Consider the following 25,658-nt stretch of genomic DNA (forward strand, 5'->3'; position numbering starts at 1 on the left):
GACACTGCGGGACACGGGGACGCTGCCAGCCGTGTGGCACCGGGGATGGGGAGGGAGGAGGCAGGAGCTCTGCAAAAATAACCTTTATTATCACTGGTATAAAACACGTCCCAGTTCAACTGGCCTCGTGGAGACGTGGGGGACACGGTGATGGGTGCCCCCCTCACCCCCCCAGCCCGGGACCCCGCTCCTGGGGACCCCAAAACCCCCCTGGTGTGGGGGCAAGGAGCGCCAGGCCCCTGCAGGGACACTCGGGGCAGAGGGGAGAAAGTGCTTGAGTGTGGGGGTCCTGGCGTGGGCTGTGCCATGCTGGCAGTGCCAGGCTGTGCCAAATCATCCTGGTGGCACTGGGCTGTGCCGAGCTGTGCCGTGCTGGCGGTGCCAGGCTGTGCCAAACCACCCAACTGTGTCAGACTGTGCCAAACTGTGCCACGCTGGTTGTGCTGGGCTGTGCCAAACCATCCCACTGGTGCCGAGCTGTGCCAGCAGTGCCAGGCTGTGCTGAGCTGTGCCACGTCAGTGGTGCCCAGCTGTGCCTAACTGCGCTGGTGGTGCTGGGCTCTGCCAAGATGCATCAGTCCGTGCCAAACAATGCCAGTGGTGCCAGGCTGTGCCAAGCCATTCCACGCCGGTGCTGCTGGGCTCTCTCAAGCCGTGAGACTGAGGTGAAGAACGCCAGCAGTGCCAGGTTGTGCCAAACCACACTGGCAGTGCCAAGCTGTGCCAAACCACGCTGGCAGTGCCAAACTGAGCCAAACTCCGCCATGCTGGTGGTGCCAGGCTGTGCCAAACCACGCTGGCAGTGCCAAACTGAGCCAAACCCCGCCGTGCTGGTGGTGCCAGGCTGTGCCAAGCCCTGCCAGGGGCTCAGAGGGCCACGCAGGTGCAGTAGTGCCGCAGCTTGCAGGGCAGGATGCCGCGGTTGATCTGGTGGAACTCCACCAGCTGGATGAGGTCGGCGAAGCGCGTCTGCCCGTCGTCCATGGTGAAGTAGAGCCGACCCTCCTCCTCGCTCTGCCGGGGGGCTGCAGGTCAGGACCCCTCTCCCCAGCCCTCCCCTGGCACCCCCCAGCGCCGGGCTGGCACTCACCGGCAGGATGAGGTAGTGCTTGATGCGCTGCAGGTGGCACAGGGACAGCACGAAGCCCTTGGGGTTCCGCTGGCTCTCCCGCACCAGGAAGACCCTGAGAGCCCCAGCGGTGTCACTGCTGGCCCCAGGTCCCCTGTGCCCTCCCAGTGTCACCCACAAACCCCCTCTGAAGAGCCCGGTACCCCCTGGCACCCCTGGGAGTCTCTGTGTCCCCCCCAAACCGTGCAACAACCCAGGATCACTCACCCCCACCCCACACACGTCCTGTACCCCCCAGGAGCTGCAAGACCCTTTAACCCTTGAGCTCCTGAGCGTCTCTGGAGTCCCACGTTCCCCCCAGGAGCCCCAAGACCCTTTAACCCTTGAGCTCCTGAGCCTCTCTGGAGTCCCACGTCCCCCCCAGGAGCCCCAGGGACCCCGACCCCCCCAGCCCGGGGTCCCTTACCCGTCCACCAAGCCCTGGCGGCCCATGAGCTGCTGGGTGTCCTCGCGGGAGATGCGCCCGTGGAACCAGGGCTGGGTGCGGTGGATGGCTGCGGGGAGAGGGGTGTCACCCTCGGGGGGACCCCCTGCCCGGGGCGGGGACCCCCAGTGGGCACTGAGCCCCCCCGTCTCACCGGCGCTGAGCGGGGAGCTGTGGCAGGCCGCGGGCAGGCTGTACCGGTGCGTCGTCTTCTTCTGGGCACAGCGAGAAAGGAGGGGACATGAGGGTGGCCTCGGGGGACACCCCCTCACCCGCCAGCACCCCCACTCACCCTCCAGGCCTGGGCCTCCTCCAGGGCCACGCTCAGCACCTCGCTGGGGTTCTCAATCACCCGGCCCGTGCAGCCTGAGAAGTCCATGGCCACCAGGGCGTTGTCGGAGACGCTGCGCTGTGGGGGACAGGGGGGTCACCCAGGGTCCCCCCCGGGCCAGGGGCTGCAGGGGCAGGGGACACTCACCAGGGGCGTGGGGCCGAGCCACGGGGGCTGGCTCAGCCGGGCCTGGGCTTGCTGGTAGTTGCGGTAGAGCTGCATCCCGTACTGGGGGAAGAGATCTGTCAGCTGGGGGAGCACCCAGGGACACCAGGGGCATGGGGGACATCCAGGGACATCTAGGGACAGCCAGGGACATCCAGGGACACCAGGGACACCCAGGGACAGCCAGGGACAGCAGGGACATGGGGGACACCAGGGACACCCAGGGACAGCCAGGGACAGCCAGGGACAGCAGGGACATGGGGGACACCAGGGACACCCAGGGACAGCCAGGGACAGCCAGGGACAGCCAGGGACACCAGGGACACCAGGGACATCCAGGGACACCCAGGGACACCCAGGGACACCAGGGACACCAGGGACATGGGGGACATCCAGGGACACCAGGGACACCAGGGACACCAGGGACACCAGGGACACCCAGGGACACCCAGGGACAGCCAGGGACAGCCAGGGACACCAGGGACACCAGGGACATCCAGGGACACCCAGGGACACCAAGGGACAGCCAGGGACAGCCAGGGACACCAGGGACATGAGGGACATCCAGGGACAGCCAGGGACACCAGGGACAGCCAGGGACACCAGGGACACCCAGGGACACCCAGGGACACCAAGGGACAGCCAGGGACAGCCAGGGACACCAGGGACATGAGGGACATCCAGGGACAGCCAGGGACACCAGGGACACACAGGGACACCCAGGGACACACAGGGACCCCAGGGATATCTAGGGACATCCAAAGACACCCAGGGACATGCAGGGACAGCCAGGGAGACCAGGGACACCCAGGGACACCAAGGGACAGCCAGGGACAGCAGGGACATCCAGGGACATCTAGGGACAGCCAGGGACACCCAGGGACACCAGGGATACCCAGGGATACCCAGAGAGACCCAGGGACACCCAGGGACATCTAGGGACACCCAGGGATACCCAGAGACACCCAAGGGCACCAGGGACACCTAGGGATACCCAGGGACACCAAAGACACACAGGGACACCAGAGACACCCAGGGACATGAGGGACACCCAGGGACACCAGGGACACCAGGGACACCCAGGGACCTCCACAGCCCCCCAGTGCAGGGGTAGGGACCTCTGCAGCCACTCCACGTGGGCACAGGGACACCTACCCTGAAGATTTTCACTGGTGTTGTGTCATCCCTCCAGCATCCCTCCACATTTCCCCCTTGTGCCTCCCCAGCACTGTCAGGTTAAGCCCTTTTCTGACCCAGAGATGGGGCAGCTGAGAGGTGTTTTAAATACTTTTATTCTATTTTCAGTCTCACGTGAAGGGTGAGACAATACAGATGTTATAATTCACGCCATCACAATCAGGAGCCAATTATTTCCTAATTATAATACACTACAAGCCTTTTTTGGCCTATCAGCTTTTGCCACCCCGTGCTGTAAATGCCTTAAACCAAATTAACTAAAATTACCTCTCGTGGGTCCTACTACAATGCATCTTTCATAATTCTATTTCTCCAAAGAGAGAAATACAACTATGGTCTTATTTGGTCTTATTTGGTCTTATTTGGTCTTATTTGGACTTATTTGGTCTTATTTTGTCTTATTTGGTCTTATTTGGACTTACTTGGTCTTATTTGGTCTTGTTTGGACTTATTTGGTCTTATTTGGACTTATTTGGTCTTATTTGGTCTTATTTGGTCTTGTTTGGACTTATTTGGTCTTATTTGGACTTATTTGGTCTTATTTGGTCTTATTTGATCTTATTTGGACTTATTTGGTCTTATTTGGTCTTGTTTGGACTTATTTGTTCTTATTTGGACTTATTTTGTCTTGTTTGGTCTTGTTTGGACTTGTTTGGACTTATTTGGTCTTATTTGGTCTTATTTGGACTTATTTGGTCTTATTTGGACTTATTTGGTCTTATTTGGTCTTATTTGGACTTATTTTGTCTTATTTGGTGTTATTTGGACTTATTTGGTCTTATTTGGTCTTATTTGGACTTATTTGGTCTTATTTGGACTTATTTGATCTTGTTTGGTCTTGTTTGGTCTTATTTACACCTTTTAAAACCTTTTTCCCAGTTCCATTTTTCTCCCAACAATATCTGTCCTATTCCACGCCATTCCCAAGCCGGCATTCCCCATCTCAAGTCTTGCACACGGACGCACGCCGCGTGAGCCTTCTGCCACACCGCCACCCCAGAACTGCCCCCCAGGACGCCCCCCCAGGTCCCCTGCAGCACCCCTGGGCCCCCAGCCCACCTTGAAGAGGCGGAAGGCGGCCATCCAGCAGCTGCGGCTCTGCTCGTCCTCGCTGCACAGCACCTTCAGGCCCTTGAGGCCGCTCCGCGCCTTGTGGGGCTGCGGGAGAGGCCGGGGCCGTCACGGGGCAGCCCCGCTGGGCTCTGGGGGGGACACAGAGCCCTCGGCAAGGGGAGGAGCAGGGAGCGACCCCGCCACGGGCATGCCCACCTTGATGCAGAAGCCGAACTCCGTGGGCGTCCCGTAGAGCTTCTTGCCCTGCGTCACGTAGTAGATGTTGGACTCGGTGAGGTCGGCGAAGTACTGCAGGTGCCGGGGGTCCTGGGGGGTGAGGGGGTGTCAGGGCTGGCCCTGCTGCACCCCCCGGCCATTCCCCACTCCCCCAGGACCCCCTGGGCTCACCTTGGAGGTGCCCTTGGTGGAGTAGTAGAGCCCCGAGCGGCGCAGGGAGAAGTGGAAACGCTTCCAGACCTTGCGGCCGGCCTCCCGCAGGTGCAGGAAGCCCTGCACCTCGGGGCAGCTCCCAGAGTTGAGGAAATTCTGGGGGGACACGAGGGCTGAGGGGCACGGCGGGGTCCCCGGGGCGCGGCGGGGGTCCCCAGGGCACGGCCGGGCACGGTGCCCCGTACCTGGATGAGCTCGGAGTGCGCCATGCTCTTGTTGGCCTCCAGGCAGCTGGACACCATCACCTCGGGGAACAGCAGCTGCTGGGGGACACAGGCTCAGCAGAGACCCTCGGGGTGCCCACGGGGGGGTCCCAGAGGGTGCCCACCTACCGCGCTGCTCTTGAAGAGCTCGTACTTGGCGAAGTTCTTGCGGAACACGAAGCGGCTGTCGGCACCCGGGGCCCAGGAGCTCTGCACCTCCACCACCGACTCGTGGTCCTCCAGGCAGCGCTCTGGGGGGGCACAGCGGCTCAGCAGGGTGGGGGTCCCCCACAAGGCATGCCCTGCTGTGCCCCCACGGCCTCTCACCCAGGGCCAGGTGCTGGTGCAGCTCCACCAGGGCCCAGCTGTGGTCGTGCAGCGCGCGCGTCCTGCGCACCAGCGTCTCGCAGAGCTGCCGCGCCGTGGTGGCCCCCGAGGCCTCCAGGGAGCGGCAGGCGCCGTCCTCGCCGAACACCTTCACCACCTGGGGGGTGGGACGGGGGCCGTCAGGGACCCCCCGGCGCGAGGGGACCCTGCAGAGCCACGGGTGGGAGCAGCCACCCTGCCCCCTGCTCCTCAGCACGTGTGGGAGGTGGTTCCTGCCCCAGGGATGTGTTCTCTCCTTCCCTAAGTCTTGACTCATTTGGGAGCTGGTTCCTGTCCCAGGGATGGGATCCCTCCTTCCCAGAGACTTCACTCATTTGGGAGGTGATTCCTTCCCCAGGGATGGGATACCTCCTTCTCAAAATCTTGACTCATTTGGGAGCTGTTTCCTGTCCCAGGGATGGATCCCCCCTTCCCAAAGCCTTGATTCATGCACGAGGAGCTGGTTCCTTCCCCAGGGATGTGTTCTCTCCTTCCCAAAGTCTAGACTCGTGCAAGAGGTGGTTCCTTCCCCAAGGATGGGATACCTCCTTCCCAAAATCTTTACTCATACAGGAGGTGGTTCTTGTCCCAGGGATGGATTCCCCCCTTCCCAGAGCCTTGATTCATGCAGGAGGTGGTTCTTTCCCCAAGGAGGGGATCCCTCCTTCCCAAAATTTTGACTCATTTGGGAGCTGGTTCCTGTCCCATAGATGGGATCCCCACTTCCCAGCCCCTTCACTCATTTGGGAGGTGGTTCCTTCCCCAGGGATGGGATCCCCCCTCCCCACAGCCTTGACTCGTGCAGGAGTTTATTCCTTCCCCAGCCCCTCAGCCCCCCGCCTCAGGAGGGTGGGGTCCCTCTCCAGAGGCTGAGACCCCTTCCCAGACCCTCACACGGGAGGGGGTTCCTGCCCCAGCCCCCAGCTGAGACCCTCCCCTGCCCCCAGCCCCCCACCCACCCGGGGCTGCCCTCGCCGGGCGGGTCCCTGCCCCACGAGCCCCCTCCCCAGCCCGTGCAGGGCTCCCCGACCTCACCCCCCCCTTCCCAGCCCCTCACTCACGTGTGAGGCGCCCTCGCGGGGGGGTCCCTGTCCCAGGGCCGGGCTGCTCAGGATGGGGGAGTTGGAGGGGCTGCAGAGCTCGGGGAAGGGGTTGGGGATGCTGGGCAGCGACGACGCTCGCGGCTCCTCCTGCGGCGGCTGCCGGCTGCAGGCACGGGGCGGGGGGTGAGCTCTGCACCCCCCGTGACCCCCCCCGAGCACCCCCTGCCGCCCCCGAGCCCCCCGGCCCCACACCCACCTGCTGCCGTGGATGAGGAGGGGCTGGGAGCGCCTGAGCTCGGGCGGCCCCTCGCCCCCCTCCCGCTCACCAGGACCCCCCTCCTGCTCGGGGGGCTCCCAGAGGCTGCTCTGCTGAGCCCCCCCCTCCATGGCATTATCTGTGGGGGGAGAGAGAGAGAGGGGGGGGTCTGGCACCGTGTGCTGGGGGGCCACGACCACATCTGGGGGCTGTGGCCCCACAGGACACCGTGCCAGGCTCAGCTGGGCTCCCACCCAGGGGGGCTTTCCTGGGTGCAGGACCCCAGCCCTGGCGGTCTGGCTGAGCTGCCAAGGATGTCCCTGCCCCCCCCTAATCCTGTTGGGGTGCTGGAGCATAACACTGATGTGAGACCCCCGGAACCCCCCACGTGCGACCCTCACCCGCAGCCCCGCACAGCGCTGAGCCTCTGGGAGCACTGGGAGACGCTGGGCTGAGCTTTACCAGGCTGAGCTTTGCTGGGCTGAGCTCTGCCGGGCTGAGCTTTGCCGGGCTGAGCTGTGCCAGGCTGAGCTGTGCTGGGCTGAGCTTTGCCAGGCTGAGCTCTGCTGGGCTGAGCTGTGCCGGGCTGAGCTGTGCCGGGCTGAGCTTTGCCAGGCTGAGCTCTGCCGGGCTGAGCTGTGCCAGGCTGAGCTTTGCCAGGCTGAGCTCTGCCGGGCTGAGCTGTGCCAGGCTGAGCTTTGCCAGGCTGAGCTCTGCCGGGCTGAGCTGTGCCAGGCTGAGCTCTGCCGGGCTGAGCTGTGCCAGGCTGAGCTGTGCCAGGCTGAGCTGTGCCGGGCTGAGCTGTGCCGGGCTGAGCTTTGCCAAGCTGAGCTGTGCCGGGCTGAGCTTTGCCAGGCTGAGCTTTGCCAGGCTGAGCTTTGCCAAGCTGAGCTGTGCCGGGCTGAGCTGTGCCGGGCTGAGCTCTGCCAGGCTGAGCTTTGCCAGGCTGAGCTTTGCCAGGCTGAGCTGTGCCGGGCTGAGCTGTGCCGGGCTGAGCTGTGCCGGGCTGAGCTCTGCCAGGCTGAGCTGTGCCGGGCTGAGCTTTGCCGGCGCCGAGCAGAGAAGGAAGCCGAGCGTGGCTCAGCCCAAACAGCTCCTCGGGTCCGGCCAAACCGGTCCTGGCAGCCGCTCCCAGCTCCACCTCACCGCCCTGGCATCCGCGCCCGGGCGGCCGCGCCGGGAGCCGGGGGCGAGGGAGCCGCCGTGGGAACCCCCGGAGCTGGCACTGCCCCCCGAGCTGGCACCGTGTCCCCACCCACGCCCGGTGCCACCGGGACAGCGCTACCGGCACCGGGGGCAGCGGGGAGGTGGCGCACGGAGCGCACACGTGGCGCCCGCGGTGGCACCCGGTGGCCGCTGCTGCCGGGACACCGGGACACACACCGGGACACCGGGACACACACCGGGACACCGGGACACACACCGGGACACACACCGGGACACACACCGGGACACACACCGGGACACACACCGGGACACACACCGGGACACCGGGACACACACCGGGACACACACCGGGACGCCGGGGCACCGGGCAGAGCCGCGTTAATCATTGAGCCGCTGCCCGTCCCTGTCGCCGCCTCTCGGGGTCCAAGTCCATGGCTGCGCAGGGCTGATGTCACCCCCGTGCCGTCCCTGTCCCCGCCGTGTCCCTGTCCCCATCCCACCGAGTTGCTCCATCCCCGCTCCCTGTCCCCGGTCCCCTCCCTCAGCCCCGGGGACAGCCCGGGGTCAGGCAGGGTGGTGCTGCTGGTGGCACACAGCAGGGGACAGGGGGGATGTGACAGACAGGGCCCTGGGAGCGGGATGCCACCCCGGCACCACCCCCGTGGCCTCAGGTCACCCCGGCGTGAGCCCTGTCCCGCTGGCAGTGGCGGGGTGGGGACACTCGGGGCGCCCCGGGGACGATCAGGGGACACAGGGGACATCAGGGCTGTGGGGTGGGGGACGGGAGGGGGTCAGGACCACCGGGGTGGGCCCCAGGGCCGGCAGGGCTGTGGAGCAGGGGGTGCAGGGACACTGGAGTGGGGGTCCCAGGGTGACGGGGCTGAGGGACAGGGTCCCAGGGCCACCAGGGTGAGGGACAGGGTCCCAGGGACACCAGGACTGAGGAATGGAACCATAGGGACACCAGGGTGAGGGGATAGGATTCCAGAGCCAGGAGGGTGAGAGGATGGGATTCCAGGGACACCAGAGCTGAGGAATGGAATCCCAGAGCCACGAGGGTGAGGGGACAGGATCCCAGGGCCACCAGGGCTGAGGAATGGAATCCCAGGGGCACCAGGGTGAGGGGATGGGATTCCAGAGCCAGCAAGGCAAGGGGATGGAATTCCTGGGTCGCCAGAGCTGAGGAATGGAACCACAGGGACACCAGGGCTGAGGAATGGAATCCCAGAGCCAGCAGGGTGAGGGGATGGGCTCCCAGGGTCACCAGAGTTGAGGAACGGACCCCCAGGGACACCGAGGTGAGGGGACAGGATCCCAGAGCCAGCAGAGCTGAGGAATGGAATCCCAGGGCCACCAGGGCTGAGGGACAGGATCCCAGGGCCACCAGGGCTGAGGAATGGAATCCCAGGGCCACCAGGGCTCAGGGACAGGATCCCAGGGCCACCAGGGTGAGGAACGGACCCCCAGGGTCACCAGGACAGGGGACAGCGTGCCGGGACCACCAGGATTGAGGAGCAGGGTCCCCGCCGTGGGTGGGGGTCCCAGACTGAGCTCCCCAGGGCAGCAGGGGAGGCACGGCGGGGTGGCAGAGGAGGAGGAAGAGCGGGAGGAAGGCGGGAAGGAGGGCGGGGAGGGGCGCAGCCGGAGCTCCGGGGTCGCTCCCGGCGGGACGGGAGCAACTCCCCGCGATGAAAACGACCCCCGCCCAGCCCCGGGAGCCCCCAGCCCGGCCCCGCTCGTACCTGCAGCTCCCGGCGCGTCGCGGCCCCGTCCCGCCGGACCAGGGATTCCTGTTCTCCCCGGCTTTATCTACCTGCGCCAGCCCCCGCCCCCGCCTGACATCACCCGCCCCGGGGCTGCTGCCCGCCACCGGCCCCCCACCCACCCCCACGGGGGTCCCCCGGACCCGTGGGGGGCGTCCAGCCCCCCTCCCCAAACCCGCCTGCCGCGACCCCCGCGAGGGGGTGATGGGGAGTTTCCCACAATGCAGCGGGGCAGCCGGGGTGGGGGGACACGGGGACACCGCGGTGGCCTGGGGGTGCAGAGCCCCCTGAGCCCCACGCCTGGCACGGCCTCGGGTGGGGGGTTTGGGGCTGGGGCTCCCCTGGGACCCCCCAAAGTTGGGCTGGGAGGGTCCCATGGCGGGCGGGGGGTGTCCCCGTTGTCCCCTCAGGTGGGACCATGGGGTTTGGGGGGGTCTCGTGCAGGTCAGGGGCTCTTCCAGGAGGGTTGGGGGCGGAATTTGGGGTATGGGAGCGCAGAGGGACACGGGGTCCCTTTGGGGCTCTGTGGGTGTCCTGTGGGGTCCCTTGGGGGTGTCTGGGAATCCCGAGCGAGGACTATGGGTGCCATGGGGTCACAGAGTCCCTAAAATGTCCCCACAGAGGCGTCCAGGGGTCCCTGTGGGGTCCCTGTGGGTGTCCCCTGTGGGGTTCCTGTAGGGTGTCCCCTGTGGGGTCCCTTGGGGATATCTGGGAGTCCCCACCGAGGACTATGGGTGCCATGGGGTCACAGAGTCCCTAAAAATGTCCCCACAGAGGGGTCCAGGGGTCCCTGTGGGGGATGCTGAGGGTCCCTGTTGGTCTGTGGGGGGGGGGCTCAGGGCCCTTCAGAACCCCCACAGGGGTTCACGTGTGGGTCCCACAGAGCAGTGGGGGTTCCGTGGGAACACAGAGCTCCTGTGAGGGGCATTTTCAGTGTCCCCCGGGGGTCATTTTGGGTCCCACGGGGGTCACTGAGGTCACTGTGTGTCTCATGGCGGGTCCCAGGGGTCACTGCAGGTGACACACAGAGTTTGGGTCCCCATGAGGGGTCACTTTAGGTCACTAGAGGTGCCCTGGAAGTCACTTTGGGGTCACCCGGGGTGTTTTGGGTGCCCCGGGGGTCACCGGGGTCACGGCGGGCCTCCCGGAGGACTCGGAGCAGACGAGACGAGCGGCGGGCGGTGCAGAGCGGCCGGAAGTGGGCGCCTCACGTGACCGCACCCGGAAGCGGCGGCGCGGCGGCACCGGGGGCCATGAGCGGCGGCACCGGGAACGGGCCCGGGGACGGGAACGGGCCCGAGCGGCGGGTCTGCATCGTGGTGGAGTATTGGTGAGCGCCGCGGCCGGCCCGGCGGCCCGTGAGCCCAGGGGAGCCCGGGGGTGGGAGCGGCCCGGGGTGAGGGAGGCCCACACGGTACCGGGGCACCGGGAGCGCGGACCGGGGGTAATGGGGGGTGAAGGGAGAGGCTGAGGGGGGAATGGAGGGGTTGGGGGGCTGAGGAGGGGAGTGTGGGAGCGTGAGGGAATTGGGGGGGTTATAGGGGAATTCTGGGGCTGCTTAGGGAGGATTTGGGGGGTCTGCGGGGTTGGGGGGTGAGGAGAGGGGTGCAGGGAGGCTGGGGGTCTCTGGTGGGGGGGAATTGGGGGGGTTATAGGGGAATAATGGAAGGGGTTATACAGGATTTGGGGGGCTCTGAGGGGTTGGGGGGCTGAGGAGGTGTTGAGGGGCCATGGGGTTATGGGGTTTTGGGGGTCTGGGGGTTTGGGGTTATGGGGGCCTGGTGTTATGGGGTTTTGGGGGCCTGGGGTTATGGGGTTTTGGGGGTCTGGGGTTATGGCGTTTTGGGGGTTATGGGGTTTTGGGGTCTGGGGTTTTGGGGGTCTGGGTTATGGGGTTTTGGGGGTTATGGGGTTTTGGGGTCTGGGGTTTTGGGGGTCTGGGTTATGGGGTTTTGGGGGTCTGGGGGTTTTGGGGGTCTGTGGTTATGGGGTTTTGGGGATCTGGGGGTTTTGGGGGCCTGGGGTTATGGGGTTTTGGGGGTCTGAGTTATGGGGTTTTGGGGTCTGGGGGTTATGGGGTTTTGGGGTCTGGGTTATGGGGTTTTGGGGTCTGGGGTTTTGGGGGTCTGGGTTATGGGGTTTTGGGGTCTGGGGGTTATGGGGTTTTGGGGTCTGGGTTATGGGGTTTTGGGGTCTGGGGTTTTGGGGGTCTGGGTTATGGGGTTTTGGGGGTTATGGGGTTTTGGGGTCTGGGGTTTTGGGGGTCTGGGTTATGGGGTTTTGGGGGTCTGGGGGTTTTGGGGGTCTGTGGTTATGGGGTTTTGGGGATCTGGGGGTTTTGGGGGCCTGGGGTTATGGGGTTTTGGGGGTCTGGGTTATGGGGTTTTGGGGTCTGGGGGTTATGGGGTTTTGGGGTCTGGGTTATGGGGTTTTGGGGTCTGGGGTTTTGGGGGTCTGGGTTATGGGGTTTTGGGGTCTGGGGGTTATGGGGTTTTGGGGTCTGGGTTATGGGGTTTTGGGGTCTGGGGTTTTGGGGGTCTGGGTTATGGGGTTTTGGGGGTTATGGGGTTTTGGGGTCTGGGGTTTTGGGGGTCTGGGTTATGGGGTTTTGGGGGTCTGGGGGTTTTGGGGGTCTGTGGTTATGGGGTTTTGGGGATCTGGGGGTTTTGGGGGCCTGGGGTTATGGGGTTTTGGGGGTCTGGGTTATGGGGTTTTGGGGTCTGGGGGTTATGGGGTTTTGGGGTCTGGGTTATGGGGTTTTGGGGTCGGGGGGTTTGTGAGTGCTCCTGAGCGGAGCCTTGGGAATTGGGGGTGCAGGAATCAGCAGAGCTGCTGCGGGGGGGGACAGCCCGGGGGCGGCTCCCCATTTCGGGGAGGGCTTGGGGGTCTCCCCGTGCCCCCTGCTCAGGCTGCTGCCCCCTCCCCAGCGAGCCCTGCGGCTTCGAGGCCACCTACCAGGAGCTGGCGAGCGCCGTGCGCGACGAGTACCCCGACATCGAGATCCAGCCGCGCCTGGGGGGCACCGGTGAGACCCCCCAGACCCCCCCCAGACCCCCCCCGGGCCCTGCTGGGGGTTGGGCTGGGTTAAACCCAGCTGGGAGTTTGGGGGGGGGGGGGTCGTGGCTTTGTTGTTGGGGTGTGCAGAGCTCCCCGGTGGGGGGGACGGGGTGGGGGTGGCACGGGGGGGTTTTGGGGGGCACGCTGAGCCTCGTGGGTGCCCTCAGGTGCCTTTGAGATTGAAATCAACGGGCAGCTGGTGTTCTCCAAGCTGGAGAACGGGGGCTTTCCCTACGAGAAGGACGTGAGTACCCACGGGGGTCCCAGGGTGGGCTGGGGGGGCCCCTCTGTGGTGTTGTCACCCTCTGGAGCTGTCCCCCCCCCCTCCTGCCACCCTGCCAGGACCCCCTGCAGGTCCTGCTGGGGTAGTGGGAGGGGACAGAGAGGGGGCGTGGCCGGGATTTGTCCCTGTCACCCTGGTGTCTCCCCGCAGCTGATCGAGGCCATCCGCAGAGCCCGCAATGGGGAGCCCCTGGAGAAAATCACCAACAGCCGCCCCCCCTGCGTCATCCTGTAGCCCCCCCAGGGACAGCAGGCTCCCCCCACGCCTCCCTTAAATCCCTGCACCCCAGGAGCCTCCTGGGGACCCCCACTGGGGGTCATGCTGTCCCCTGCCCCGCCTGCTGTGGGGTGGGGTGGAATGGGGGGGGTCTCCCACCTGCCTTTGCCTTCCCCCCCTCATCAGCTGCAGCTCCCTGAGGGGCACAGGGGTGGCACCCCCATGTCTCTGTGCTGGGCTGTCCCCTCCCTGACCCCCTGGGAATGTGGGGGGTCTCCCAGGAAGGGGGAGGCAGCTCCCAGCAGGTTCATTCCAAGGGGAACCCGCTGGCTCTGGCTGGCCTGGGGTCTGTTAATGATTAAAGCCCCCCTGGCACTGTTTAATCCGGGGCAGGGGCTGCCCATGGGAAGGCCAGGCTGGCCCCACAGCCACAGGGGTGGTCACATCCCCCCTCCCCATTCCCAGCTCCTGCTTCCTGCCTGGAATGTCCCTGCCCGTGGCCTCGGGGCGGGGGGGTCCCCTATTTATTCTATACTGTGTATAAACCCAACGGCTGGGTGGAATAAAGGGTGGAGAATGTGGCTCCTGTGCTGTCCCTGGGGAATGGGGGGTGGGACACGGCCCTGGGAGCAGGAATTCTGTCCTTCAGGCAAGTGGGGGAGGGGGAAAAAGAAAAAAGGAGGAGTGGGAGAAGGAAAAGGGGGATAGGAAGGGAAGGGGGAAGAAGAAGTGGAAAAGGGAATGGAGAAAGGGAAAAGGGGACAGGAAAAGGAATGGGAAGGAAATGGGGAAGGAAAAAGGTGAAAAAAAAGAAGGGGAAAGGGAAAGAAAAAGGAGGGAAAAGGGGGAAAAGAGAAGGAAAAGGGGGAAAAGAGAAGGAAAAGGGGAAAAGGAAGGGAAGGGGGAAGAAGAAGTGGAAAAAGGGAATGGAGAAAGAGGAAAGGGGATAGAAAAAGGAATGGAAAAGGGGAAAGGAAATGGGGAAGGAAAAAGGGGAAAGGGAAAGAAAAAGAGGGAAAAAGGAGGGAAAAGGGGAAGAAAAGAAGGGAAAAGGAAGGGAAGGGGGAAGAAGAAGTGGAAAAAGGGAATGGAGAAAGGGGAAAGGGGACAGAAAAAGGAGTGGAAAGGAAATGGGGAAGTAAATGGGGGAAAAAAAGAAGGGGAAAGGGAAAGAAAAAGGAGGGAAAAGGGGGGAAAGAGAAGGAAAAGGGGAAAAGGAAGGGAAGGGGGAAGAAGTGGAAAAAGGGAATGGAGAAAGGGAAAAGGACAGAAAAGGGAATGGAAAGGAAATGGGGAAGCAAATGGGGGAAAAAAAGAAGGGGAAAGGGAAAGAAAAAGGAAAAAAGGAGGGAAAAGGAAGGGAAGGGGGAAGAAGTAGTGGAAAAGGGAATGGAGAAAGGGAAAAGGGGACAGAAAAAGGCATGGAAAAGAGGGGAAAGGAGATGGGGAAGGAAAAAGGGAAAAAAAGGAAGGGGAAAGGGAAAGAAAAAGAGGGAAAAAGGAGGGAAAAGGGGGAAGGAAAAAGAAGGGAAAAGGGAAAAAGAGAAGGAAAAAGGGAAGGGATATGACATGTTGGTCCTTGGGAGACAGGGCTGGATCCCACAGAGAAGGAGAAACCAAACAGACCACGGGAGTAGAAAAAACAAGCAATGTACAATTGTCAAATATACATCCCGGTGCTCCCAGAGAGTCCCGGAGCAGCCGGGACTGCTCAGTCCAGCTGCCCTCAGTGCAAGTCCTCGTGTCCCAGGCACGGGGACAGCCCTGGAGTGGGGGGTGGCAGAGGGGCTGTCCCCCTCCAGGCCCTGCTGGCTCCGAGCTCCCTGGGCTGTGCAGCTCGTGGGTGCCCAGTGCCACCCCTGTGTCCCCACTCGGCTGCCGCGCTGTGCCCCAGCGTCCTGGGCTCTGCCAGCCCTCCGTGAGCGGTGCCACCCCCGGGCAGAGGGGTGGGCCCCCAGCCCCACGGCCGTGGCTCGTCCCTCCCTGAGCTGCCTTGGTGAAGTTGGGGGGGGTCTCTCTTACACGGCCGTGGCGTCGGGGCCGGCCAGGCCGAGGTACTCGGGGTTCTCGGCCGTGGGCGTCGTGCCAGGGCCACCCTCGGGGCCACCACCCTTGGCAGGGTCCTGGTTCCAGTAGTAGGGGTTGTCGAAGGCCTGGCTGAAGGGGCCAGGGGTGGGCGTGCCGTGGGGTGCCAGGTACTCGGGGTTCTCCACAGCGTGGCCGAAGGGCCCTGGGAAGGAGTTCTTGGGGTCCTTGATGAGCCCGTTCTTGCCCTGGTGCCCCTTGGGCTTGTCCGGCGGGGATGGGGGGTCCCCAGCCTGGTTCACGTACTCTGCAGGGGGAGTGACACGTTAGGGACCCCCCCAGGGGTCATGGGACAGGCAGGTGCCCCCCAGCACCTCCCCGAGGTCCGGCCATGCCCTCCCTACCTGGCATGGTGCTGTGAGGGGATGGGAGGGTGAAGCACTCGGGGTCCTCTCCGTCCTTGGCCGTCAGCCCCGTGGGATCCTCGCTGTAGCGGGGCAGGGTGCCAGGCTCCCGCCCCGGGGGGCTCTGCAGGGCCACCTTGTCCCCATCTGGCACCTCTGGGACAGGTCCCTCTGGCCCCTCCGCCAGGCCTTGGGCGGGGAAGGAGAACGAGGCCAAGCCCTCGCCCTCTTCCACCTTGGCTGGAGACTCCGCCGTGCTCTGGGTGTGGGAGAGGACACAGGCACCTGAGCCCAGCCCGAGGACCATCCCAGACGTGGCACGGGGTCACCCCCGTGCCCGTGCCAGCGCTGGGAGCTCCCTGCCAGCCCTGCCCGCGTACCCGCATGGAGGAGATGCGGCTGCGGTAGGTGGTGGAGGTGTCGGTGCTGAAGAAGCCGTGGTGAGGCACCAGGTACTCCTCAGCGTCCACCAGGTCGTCCATGTCCTCCTCATCCAGCAGCGCCCGGTAGAAGGTGCTGTCCATGGAGCCGGGCAGCCCCACCAGGTCGTTCTGGGGGGGTCACACTGGTCAGTGCCTGCCGCAGGGCTCTGGTGAGGGGACAGGACCTTGGGGACACGCATACCTGGATGACCACGAAGCGCTGGGGGTCGCGGGCCATGCGGGAGAACTCGGTGACCAGCTCCCGGAACTTGGGCCGGCACTCGGAGTCAATCATCCAGCCTGCAGCACAGCTGGGTGTCACCAGGGCCAGGAGCAGGGTGACAGCACGCTCTGTCCCCTCCCTGTCCCTGTGTCCCCTCGCCGTACATTTCACCATGATCATGTAGACGTCGATGGTGCAGATGGGCGGCTGCGGCAGCCGCTCGCCCTTCTCCAGCAGGTCCGGGATCTCCCGGGCAGGGATCCCATCGTATGGCTTTGCCCCGAACGTCATCAGCTCCCACACGGTGACACCTGCAGGGGACAGCAGTGGGGGTGAGCAGTGCACTGGGACCCCCCGAGTCCCCCGGGGCGGGGACACCCTGACGCACCGTAGCTCCAGACGTCGCTCTGGTGCGTGAAGCGCCGGCGGAGGATGGACTCCAGCGCCATCCACTTGATGGGCACCTGGGACAGGGCAGATGCAGAGGTGAGCAGGACCAGGGGTGGCTGCCACCAGGGGAGCAGCACTGTCCCTGCGTCCCCAAGCCCTACCTTGCCACCATCAGCGTGGTACTCGGTCTCGTCGATGTCGAGCAGCCGGGCCAGCCCAAAGTCGGTGATCTTGACGTGGTTGGGGCTCTTGACGAGGACGTTGCGAGCGGCCAAGTCCCGGTGCACCAGCCTCACCTCCTCCAGGTAACTCATCCCCTGCAGGTGGCACGTGTCCAGCTGTCCCTGGTCTCCCCCAGGACCCCCCCAGAGGTGCCCAGGTGCCCTGTCCTACCTTGGCGATCTGCACACACCAGTTGAGCAGGTCCTGGGAGCCGATGTGGTCCTTGTTCTCCCTCACATAATCCAGGAGGCAGCCGTAGGGCATCAGCTGCGTCACCAGCTGCACCGTGGAGGTCAGGCAGATGCCCAGCAGCCGGGACACGTAGGGGCTGCCCACCCCTGCCATCACGTAGGCCTCCTGTGGGCAGGAGGGGGGTCAGGGTGGGCAGGGGTTGCTGCCAGCCCCGTTCCCCCCAGTGCCAGGGCCACACTCACATCCAGGATCTCCTTGTTGGCTTTGGGCGATGTGTTCTCCCGCAAGACTTTGATGGCCACCGGGATCTTCACGCTCTCCCCATCGGGGATCCAGATGCCCTGAGGTGGGGACAAGCAGGTGAGGGGATGCAGAGCAGGGAGGGTCACGTCCCTCTGTGCTGTCCCCACTCCTCACCTTATAGACGGTGCCAAAAGCACCAGAACCCAAAACTTTCACTTTCTTGAGCTCCGTCTCCTTGAGGATCCTCATCTGGGCTTGGTTGGGGAGGGCCCCGCTGGGCGTCAGTGGCTCCACCAGCTGTGGGGCGTGGAGGGGTGAGTGGGGCCGGGCTCCTGATCCCTCCCAGGCACCGAGGGTCCCCTCCTGCCCCCCGGGAGATCCCCACCTCGGTCTCCTGCAGCAGCCGCCGCATCGCGTGCTTGCGCTCCTGCTGCCGCCGGCGCTTGACGCAGATGACGGTGATGAGGAGCAGGACGATGACCAGCAGAGCCCCCACCACGCCGGCGATGATGGACGTCACCTGGCTGCGTGCCAAGAGGCCATCAGCGCGTCCCCATCAGCGTGGGGCACCCCCAGCACCCAGAGTGGCACAACACAGGGACAACCCCTACCTCGGCTTCTGGTCCACGGGACATCCGTCCTCATCCCGGATGGTGCACCTGGGGACACAGGTGTAGCCCCCCGCTGTCAGCAGCCGCCAGCACCCCCTGGCCACCCCCTCCTCAGCTAGGGACCCCCGACTCACGAGTGGGTGCAGTTGGTGGGGCAGAGCTGGCACACGCCGAACTCGTCCGGGTATTTCCAGACGGGCACGAAGGAGGCGTCGGCCTTGACGCCGCTGGGGCAACGCCGCACGCACTGCTGGGCGTCCTTGTAGTGGGCACAGGCCACGCACTGGTCTGGATCCTGCAGGAACAGGGGCAGCTTGAGGCACCCAGGTGTCCGGGGGCACCCCCAGGCCCGGCAGCGCGTGCCCCTGCCCTCACCGATCCGAAGCAGGTCTCGGTGCCGTTCTGGGGCTGGCACTCGGGGTGGCACGGCAGGCACCGCGTCCCGTTGGCGTGCTCCCGGACGGCTCTGCGGGGCAAAGGGGCAGGGATGGAGTCCCAGCCCCACCCTGCAGTGTGTGGGGGGCTCTGTTTGCCACTCCCGAAGGTCTCCACTCACCCATCCAGGAGGTTGCAGGAGGCCACGCACTCCTGGCCGCGCAGGAACCGCTCGCAGGCCACGCACTGCGTGGGGCCGGGCCCCCAGCAGTGCCCCTGGGCACAGAGGTGGAAGCAAACCAGCCCCTCGCTCTCTGCAGGGGTGGGCACCATCAGCACCAGGGCGTTTGTCAGCAGTGGGAGGGGGTCACCGCCTCCCCCCCCCCCCGCGGGCCCCTCTTACCGCACTGCTCGGGGGGTTTGTTGTGGCTCTGGAAGAGGCGCTGGCGGGGGTTGCGGAAGATGCTGTGCCAGGGCACCTTCTGCAGGAAGCAGAGCTGGGGGTTGTGGTGCACCAGCACCATCCCGCTGCTGATCTCCTGCAGGGCCCGCAGCCCCAGCGCCTGCACCGCCAGCTCCCGCAGCGTCAGCGAGTAGGCGCCGCTGCCGAGACACCCAGGGGTGAGACACGCCTGTCCCCGTGTGCCCCCACCTCCCCCGTGTCCCTCCCGTGTCCCCCCGCAGCCTGCGTGAGCCCCTTCATGTGCCTGTGTCCCCTGCATCCCCCCAGTCCCACCCATATCCCCTTGTGTCCTGTCATCCCCCATGTCCCCGTGTGTTCCTACAACTTCCTGCACCCCTCCATGGCTCTCCATGTCCCCCCATGTCCCCATGTCTCCCTGTGTGTTCCAACAAGCCCCTGCACCCCCCCATATCCCCCTGTGCCCCAACATCTCCCCACATCCCCTCTGCACCCCCATGTTACCATGTCACCCCATATTTCTGTGTCTTCTCTGCAACTCCGTGTCCCTCCACAATCCCCATGTCCCCTCATGTGTCCCCCTGCATCCCTCCATGTCCCACTATCCCCCACATCCCCTCTGCACCCCCATGTTCCTGTGTCACCCCATATCTCTGTGTCCCCTCTGCGACTCCCTGTGTCCCTCCACAATCCCCCTGTCCCCTCATGTGTCCCCCTGCATCCCCATATCCTCTCTGCACCCCCATGTTCCCGTGTCACTCCGTGTCCCCGTGTCCCCTCAGGTGTCCCCCTGCATCCCTCCGTGTCCCTCTGTCCCCCACGTCCCCGTCCCTGCTCACTTGTGCAGCACCCTGCCCCGGATCACCCGCAGGTTTTGGAAGACTCCCAGGTCCTTCATGTCGGGAGGCCAGGCTGCGATGTAGAGGAAGCCTGGGGGGAGCCGAGTGTCACCCCCTCACGTCCCCCCCAAACCCAGAGCCCCCGACCCCCCCCAGCTCCCCCAGCTCTCACCCGTCAGCTCCTCCAGGCTCTCGAAGATCCGCAGCAGTTTGGGGTCCAGGGGTGGGGTGTTGGTGCTGGGGTCCCTGTTGGGGATGGGATGAGGTTGGGGGGGGTCCTGCTGGGGGTCCCGGGGGGCTCAGGGAGGGGAATCAGGCACTCACCCAGCGAAGGTCTCGGGCAGGAAGGCCAGGCTCCCAAAAATCTTGGTGCAGCCGGAGAAGTGCTGGATGTTGGAGGCGTTCACGGCACGGACGCCCTTCAGGAAATCCACTCCCAGCCCGTAGCACACTGAGGAGGCATGGCAGGGCTGGGGTGCTCTTCCAGGACCCCCGAGCCCCCCAAAACCCTGCCCAACAACCATGGAGATACCCCCACACAGCCTTGGAGTCACCAGAGCTACACTGAGAACTGGTCATCCACATCCCTGGGGTCCCCAGAGCCCCCTGAGGCTTGGGAAGGCTGCTTACCAAAACCCTTGGGGTCCCCAGAATCCCCCAAAACTTGGAAGGCTGTTCACCAAAACCTTTGGGGTTCTCAGAGTGCCCCCAGGGGATTGCTCCCCCACACCCCTGGGGTCTCCAGAGCCACTCTGGGGGGCTGCTCCCCCACACCCCTGGGGTCCCCAGACCTGTCCAGATACTGGGGGGCTGCTCACCCCCAACCTTAGGAACCCCATGAGCCCCCCAGGATATTGAGCTGCTGCTCATCCACAATCCTGCAGTGTCCAGAGCCCCCTTCCCCATTCCTGGGGGCTGCTCACCCACATCCCCAGAGCCCCCCCCAGACCCCGGGGGGGTTCCTCACCCTCCGGGCAGGGTTTGCTGCACTTCTCACACTTCTGGACGTTGTTGACCGTGACCTCCTGGCTGTTCTGGGGGCACACCAGGGTGCAGGACCCCACCTCCGTGGCCAGGTAGTTGTCTGGAGGGGGCAGGAGCGGGGGTCAGGGCCACGCTGGCCGCCCCTGCACCCCCCCAGGGTGTCACTCACAGGGACACTGGCTGACACAGCTGGCACCGAAGGTGTAGCGCCCGTCAGGGTTGGGCATGGACTCGAAGGTGTCCGAGTTGTAGACGACGAGAGGGGGGCAGTGCAGCTCGCAGATCCCGCTCCTGTTGAAGTTCAGGCACGCCTGGGGAGGGGGGACACGGCCGTGTGAGACCCCTGCAGCCCCCCAGAACCCCCCGGTGGCCCCGTCCCGTGCGCACCAGGCAGTCGGAGTGCTTGGGGCCGGTGCAGCCGGCGGCGCACTGCTCGTGGCAGCAGTCCGTGGGCTTCGTGCCCTTGCAGCGCGGGCAGCCGTGGCAGATGCTGTTGGTCACTGCAGGGGCACACAGGGACACGTTGGGGACATGGATTCCCCCCCTCCAGGCAGTGGGGGAGTCGCCAGGGTGAGGGGTTGGAGGGTAGGTGGGTTCTGGGGTAAAAATGTGGGTGGGGGGAATTCAAATGCCAAATAAAAACTCTGGACAGGAATCTGGGGAGGAAAGCAGGGGTTCCCAGGGGTGGGATTTGGGGTGTAAGCAGAGGTCCTCAGGGCAGGGATTGGGGTGTAAGGGGAGGCTCCCAGAGCAGGGACTTTAGGGGATCTCTGGGGCCATGTAGGGCTCAGTGGAACAAGGATTTGGGGTTAAACAGGTCAGGGTGCTCCTGGGGCAAGATTTAGGTGCAAATAGGAGTCATTGGGCAGAGATTTGGGGGACAATGGAAGGTCCAGAGGGTTTCTGGGAGCAGGACTTAGGTGACAAGTAAGGCTCAGTAGGGCAACAATTTGGGAGTGCAAGCAGAAGGACCAGGGAGTGTCTGGGACAGAGATTTGGGTGCCAAGTGGGGGATCAGTGGAGCAGGGGCATACAGAGGGAAGGAAAGGGATTCCCAGGAGCTTTGGGGGTCCCTGGGTGGGGGGTCAGAGCCTCTGTGGGCCCCACACTCACATGTCTGGCAGTCCTGTTTGCCCTCACCCCAGCAGTGCCCCTCGGCGCAGAGCGCCCGGCAGTCAGGACCTGCACAGGGGGAAGAGTGAGCAGGGGGTGCCAGGGGGGGCTGGAACCCCCCAGAGCCCTCCCTGGCAGCACAACCCCCCCTCCCGGGGCACTCACAGCTGCGGGTGCGGGTGGTCTCCACCTGGATCTCGGCACGGAACTCGTTGTGCCGGTGCAGGATGTCGCTCCAGAGGATGGTCTCCTGGAAACACAGCTCGGGGTTCCTCTGGATGAGCACCCCTCCCTTCAGGATCTCTGTGGGGGCACACCATGGGGGGATCAGCACGGGGAATGCCCGCAGCTCGGCAGGGATCCATGGGACCACCCAGACCTGGGCAGAGACCCCGAGGGACCACCCACCCCAAAGCGGAGCTGGCATCTCCCGACTGCAGGAGCAGCACATCCCAGCACCCCAGAGAGGGGCTCCCCACCTGTGAGGTGCCTCATGCCGAGCTGGCGCAGCCCCGGTGCCCCGGCGGGGCCGGCGTTGCCCACCACGGCCAGGGCGTAGCGCTCCTGGAAGAGCTGCGTGCCGCGGACGATGCGCAGGCTCTGCAGCTCCAGCCCGCTCACTTGGTTCTCCGCGATCAGCACGTACCCCTGCACCTCCTTGATGTCCTGCCATGGGGGGGACACGGGTGAGAGGCCGGTGGGACCCTCCTTTCCCCCCCTCCTCGGGGCGTTTTCCCGCTGCGCACCTTGAGGAAGGAGGTGTCGGCGCCGGCGGGCAGGTAGGTGAGCTCCAGGTTGCCCTGGACCACCTGGCAGCCCTGGTAGAGGTGCCGCAGGGTCTCGTAGTGGCTCTCGGGGCTGGAGGGACGCAGCAGCTTCATGTCGGTGCCGGTGCAGACTGTGGGGACGGACAGCGGGGGCTCAGCGGGTCGCCGAGCCCTCCTCTCCCCCGCGGGACACGCAGCTCCGGCCCCCGCAGGAAACGCCGCGGATGCGGCGGCCGCCCTTTATCTCCGGGGCTGCTCCCAACAGCTTCCGATGGGTTTCCTGCACCGGGGCTCCCCCGCCAAAGCTGCCCCCGCTCCAGGGACAACGGGGACGGCGCCCGCGGGGGCGCCGGGGACTGCTGGGGGGCTGCCTCGGGACCCCCGGGGCCGGGGCGGGGGCTGCGGGCAGGAATGCGCTGCCCACGCCGCCGGGGCGGCCCCGCCGAGACAAGACCCGATTGTTGAGCGGCGACGGCTGCGGGGCCCCCATAGCGGGGGGCTGCCGGCCGGGCGAGCATCCCCCCGGCATTCAGGCGGGGCGGGGGGCGCGGGAGCCCGCCCTGGGTGCCGGGCCCCGGGCAAGTGAGTCACGGGCGCGGGTGGCACGGGGCCCCGGCCGCCCGCTCCCGGCTGGAACCGCCTTTTCAGGTCGGGCGTGTTTGGGGAGCAGCGGTGACGCAGGGCTGGCGGGCACGGCCCAGCCCCGGCGCGCCCGCGGCCCCCGGCACCCCAACAGCTCGGCGGGGGCACCCCAGCCCCGCTCCGGTACCGAGCCCCGCTCCGGCACCGAGCCCCGCTCCGGCACCGAGCCCCGCGCTGACCCCGCCGCCACCGCGGGGTCACCGCCACAGCCACCGGCACTGCGGTCCCAGCACGGGAAAGGGGCACACGGGGGTCGGTGTGGCGGTCCCCGGCTGCTCGGTGGCTGAGTGACAGCCCCCGGTGCTGGGCAGCTGCGGGGTCCAGCAGAGCCGGCTGGCACTCGCCTCCCCCGAGGCCTCCGAGGCAGGGAAAATACAGCCAGGAAGGAGGAAGCCCCCCCCGAATGTGGGGTTCGGCTCTCTCCCACCCCACCCCGAGAAAAGGGGGGACCCCGCAAGGGAAGGTGCCGCTGCGCGGGGCGGCCAAAGCTCAAGGTCTGTGCCCGCACAAGCGCGGGGTGCTGGGGCTTCCCCGGGGCAAAGGGCAGGTGGGACAAGGATCCTGCTGGGATCCCGGCTGCGTGCCCCTGGGTTCGGCCTCTCTGCTCGCAGGGCCTGACCCATGCCGCCTGGCTCACCACGGAGCACCTCGGCTGCCCACGGGTGTCCGGCAAAGCCCTGAGCCACGTGCCCGCGGGGCTGTCCGGGCCGGGGCTGCCACACCGGGGTGTCCCTAAGCAGGAGCCCGCCCCACACGGACCCTCCAAGCACCGTGAGCTGTGGGGCGCCAGGAGCGGAGGCCACCCGCTGTGTCCCCACGTCCCCGTCCCACCGGGCATTCACTTTCCAAACCCCAGCAGGAGGAGGGAGGCAGCAGGGTCCAACTTTGGGGCCGCTGGTGCCCACTTTGGGGCCAGCAGCCCCGTGCCCTACCGGCCCGGTTGCGGCGGTGCGCGGCCGCGGCCCGGGGGCTCCGGGGCCGGGCTCCCCGCTCCCCCCGGGGGCTCCGGGGCCGGGCTCCCCGCTCCCCCCGGGGGCTCCGGGGCCGGGCTCCCCGCTCCCCCCGGGGCTGGGCTGGGTGCGGCACGTCGAGAATGTGGATGGGAGCGACGGGGACGCACCCACCCACCCACCCACCCACCCACCCAGGCGGGCACCGCGCCTGCCCCGCGCCCCGGAGCCTCCCGATGCCCACGGGAAGGGAACCCCCATAAGTTGGGGGCTCCGTTCCCGCTTCTCCCGGCGGTACCGGAGCTCTGGGAGCGGCTGCAGCGCCGGGGGGTCCCCGCTCTACCGGAGCCCCTAAACCCCTCCCGGGAATCGTCCCGCTCGGGGGGACCGGGCCTCCCGCCCGGCCCCAGCGCCTCCCAGTACAAACCAGTTCGGCCCCCGGTCCTGGCGGGGACACCGGGGTCGTGCTGCCCGCGGCGGGGAGCACCGGGGGAGGCGGTCCCGTCGCTTCCCACCGTGCAGCCCCCGTGCACACCGCGCCCCCGACCCGCTCCCAGAGCTGCCCGGTGCCACCCCCGGTGCCCCCCACGCTCGTTCGCAACTCGAGGCCGCCACGCTCCCCTCCCGCTGCTCCCTCGCTTCCCCCCACCGCCCCCTCCCGGTTTCCCACTCGGTCCCACCCCCGGTGTCCCCCCGGTGCCCTCTCGGTCACGCCCCCCCCGTGTCCCCCCCCTCTCCCTTTCCCGGTTCGGTGCCCCCCCCTCCCCGGTCCCGTGCAAAACTTTCCGCGAAGACTTTCCCGCGGCCCGGAGTCGCCCCGATTGCCGGTGTCCCCGGTGCCCCCCGGTGCCGCCCGGTGGGACCCACCTTCAGCGGCGGCGGGGGGGCAGAGGGCGGCCAGCAGCAGCAGCAGCCCGGCGCCGAGGCAGCCCCCGGCCGCGATCATGGTGCTCAGCGCGGCCCGCGGCCCATGGCCCCGCCGCCGCCGCTCCGGGAAAGTTTGCGGAGCCGGAGCCGCCGCCTCCCGCCGCTCCCGGGCTCCGCCTCGCGATCCCGATCCCGGTCCCGGCCCCGGGGCGAGGGCGCGCCGCGCGCTCCCGCCGCCCCCGCGCGCTCCCGCAGCAGGACAGACCCCCCCCCCCCCCACCCTGTCCGTCCGTCCGTCCGTCCGTCCAGCCTCCCGGAGCACGGAGCGCGTCCCGCCCCGCAGCCCCCTGCCCTCCGCAGCGCCGGGAATCGCCGCCGTCCGTCCCCCGGGAATTCCCGTTCCCCCTGCCCGGCCCGGTGCCCCCGAGCGCTGGGGACCCCCGGGCTCGGACCCCACTTTCCAGCCCCTCGGAGCAGCAGGAGCCCCCCACCCGCGCCCCCTCCGTCCATCCCGGGGTGCCCCATTCCCGTTCCCTGGGCAGCACCGGGGGCTCCCCAGCCCCGGGGTCCCGCTGCAGTCCCGGGGTCACCTCAATGGGGGGGGGGGACACGGCCTCCATCCCTGTCCCCTCTCCCGGGGCTGTGACTGTCACCCGTGTTGGGGACAGGGACAGAAATAGCACTTGTGGGTTGTGGGGGGCAGTGCCAGGGGGTGGGGGGCAGAGCTGGCACCCCGGAATGGCGCAGGGGGCTGGGGACACTCCTGGGGACAGGGTCAGAAATAGCACTCGTGGGTTTAGGGGATAGTGCCAGGGGTTGGGGGACACTCCTGGGGACACTCCTGGGGACACTCCTGGGGACACTC

The 25,658-nt window shown here is 66.3% G+C and overlaps 3 protein-coding genes across 4 annotated transcripts; 1 reads left to right on the forward strand and 2 right to left on the reverse strand.

Moving 5' to 3' along the window:
* Positions 1-68: 68 nt before the first annotated feature.
* On the reverse strand, positions 69-8,170 carry GRB7 (growth factor receptor bound protein 7). The gene is made up of 16 exons (XM_064399633.1): positions 8,133-8,170; positions 7,903-7,976; positions 6,618-6,756; positions 6,380-6,524; positions 5,280-5,436; positions 5,082-5,203; positions 4,935-5,012; positions 4,708-4,845; positions 4,516-4,626; positions 4,306-4,404; positions 2,032-2,112; positions 1,846-1,962; positions 1,708-1,768; positions 1,536-1,623; positions 1,091-1,184; positions 69-1,014 (listed from the first exon to the last, which is right to left on the reverse strand). The coding sequence occupies exons 1-16, from the start codon at positions 8,168-8,170 to the stop codon at positions 868-870; spliced, it is 1,689 nt and encodes a 562-aa protein (XP_064255703.1). The 3' UTR covers positions 69-867.
* A 2,549-nt stretch (positions 8,171-10,719) lies between these two features.
* On the forward strand, positions 10,720-13,684 carry MIEN1 (migration and invasion enhancer 1). The gene is made up of 4 exons (XM_064400034.1): positions 10,720-10,877; positions 12,475-12,572; positions 12,772-12,848; positions 13,038-13,684. The coding sequence occupies exons 1-4, from the start codon at positions 10,801-10,803 to the stop codon at positions 13,119-13,121; spliced, it is 336 nt and encodes a 111-aa protein (XP_064256104.1). The 5' UTR covers positions 10,720-10,800; the 3' UTR covers positions 13,122-13,684.
* A 1,053-nt stretch (positions 13,685-14,737) lies between these two features.
* ERBB2 (erb-b2 receptor tyrosine kinase 2) lies at positions 14,738-25,003 on the reverse strand. 2 transcript variants are annotated; one of them, XM_064400014.1, is made up of 27 exons: positions 24,794-25,002; positions 22,314-22,465; positions 22,047-22,233; positions 21,733-21,870; positions 21,568-21,636; positions 20,842-20,954; positions 20,624-20,765; positions 20,438-20,554; positions 19,795-19,921; positions 19,643-19,716; positions 19,471-19,561; positions 18,614-18,813; positions 18,392-18,524; positions 18,211-18,301; positions 17,970-18,130; positions 17,836-17,883; positions 17,610-17,748; positions 17,399-17,521; positions 17,224-17,322; positions 16,961-17,146; positions 16,729-16,884; positions 16,566-16,641; positions 16,342-16,488; positions 16,157-16,254; positions 15,913-16,083; positions 15,533-15,791; positions 14,738-15,435 (listed from the first exon to the last, which is right to left on the reverse strand). In XM_064400014.1, exons 1-27 carry the CDS (start codon positions 24,870-24,872, stop codon positions 15,122-15,124), a joined length of 3,690 nt encoding a protein of 1,229 aa, XP_064256084.1. In that variant the 5' UTR covers positions 24,873-25,002; the 3' UTR covers positions 14,738-15,121. The 2 variants fall into 2 exon arrangements, with proteins under 2 accessions (XP_064256084.1, XP_064256083.1); XM_064400013.1 differs by having other exon boundaries at positions 21,568-21,870; positions 24,794-25,003.
* Positions 25,004-25,658: the final 655 nt, after the last annotated feature.

This window comes from Passer domesticus, chromosome 27 (assembly GCF_036417665.1).
Source record: "Passer domesticus isolate bPasDom1 chromosome 27, bPasDom1.hap1, whole genome shotgun sequence".
NCBI classification, from domain to species: Eukaryota; Metazoa; Chordata; class Aves; order Passeriformes; family Passeridae; genus Passer; species Passer domesticus.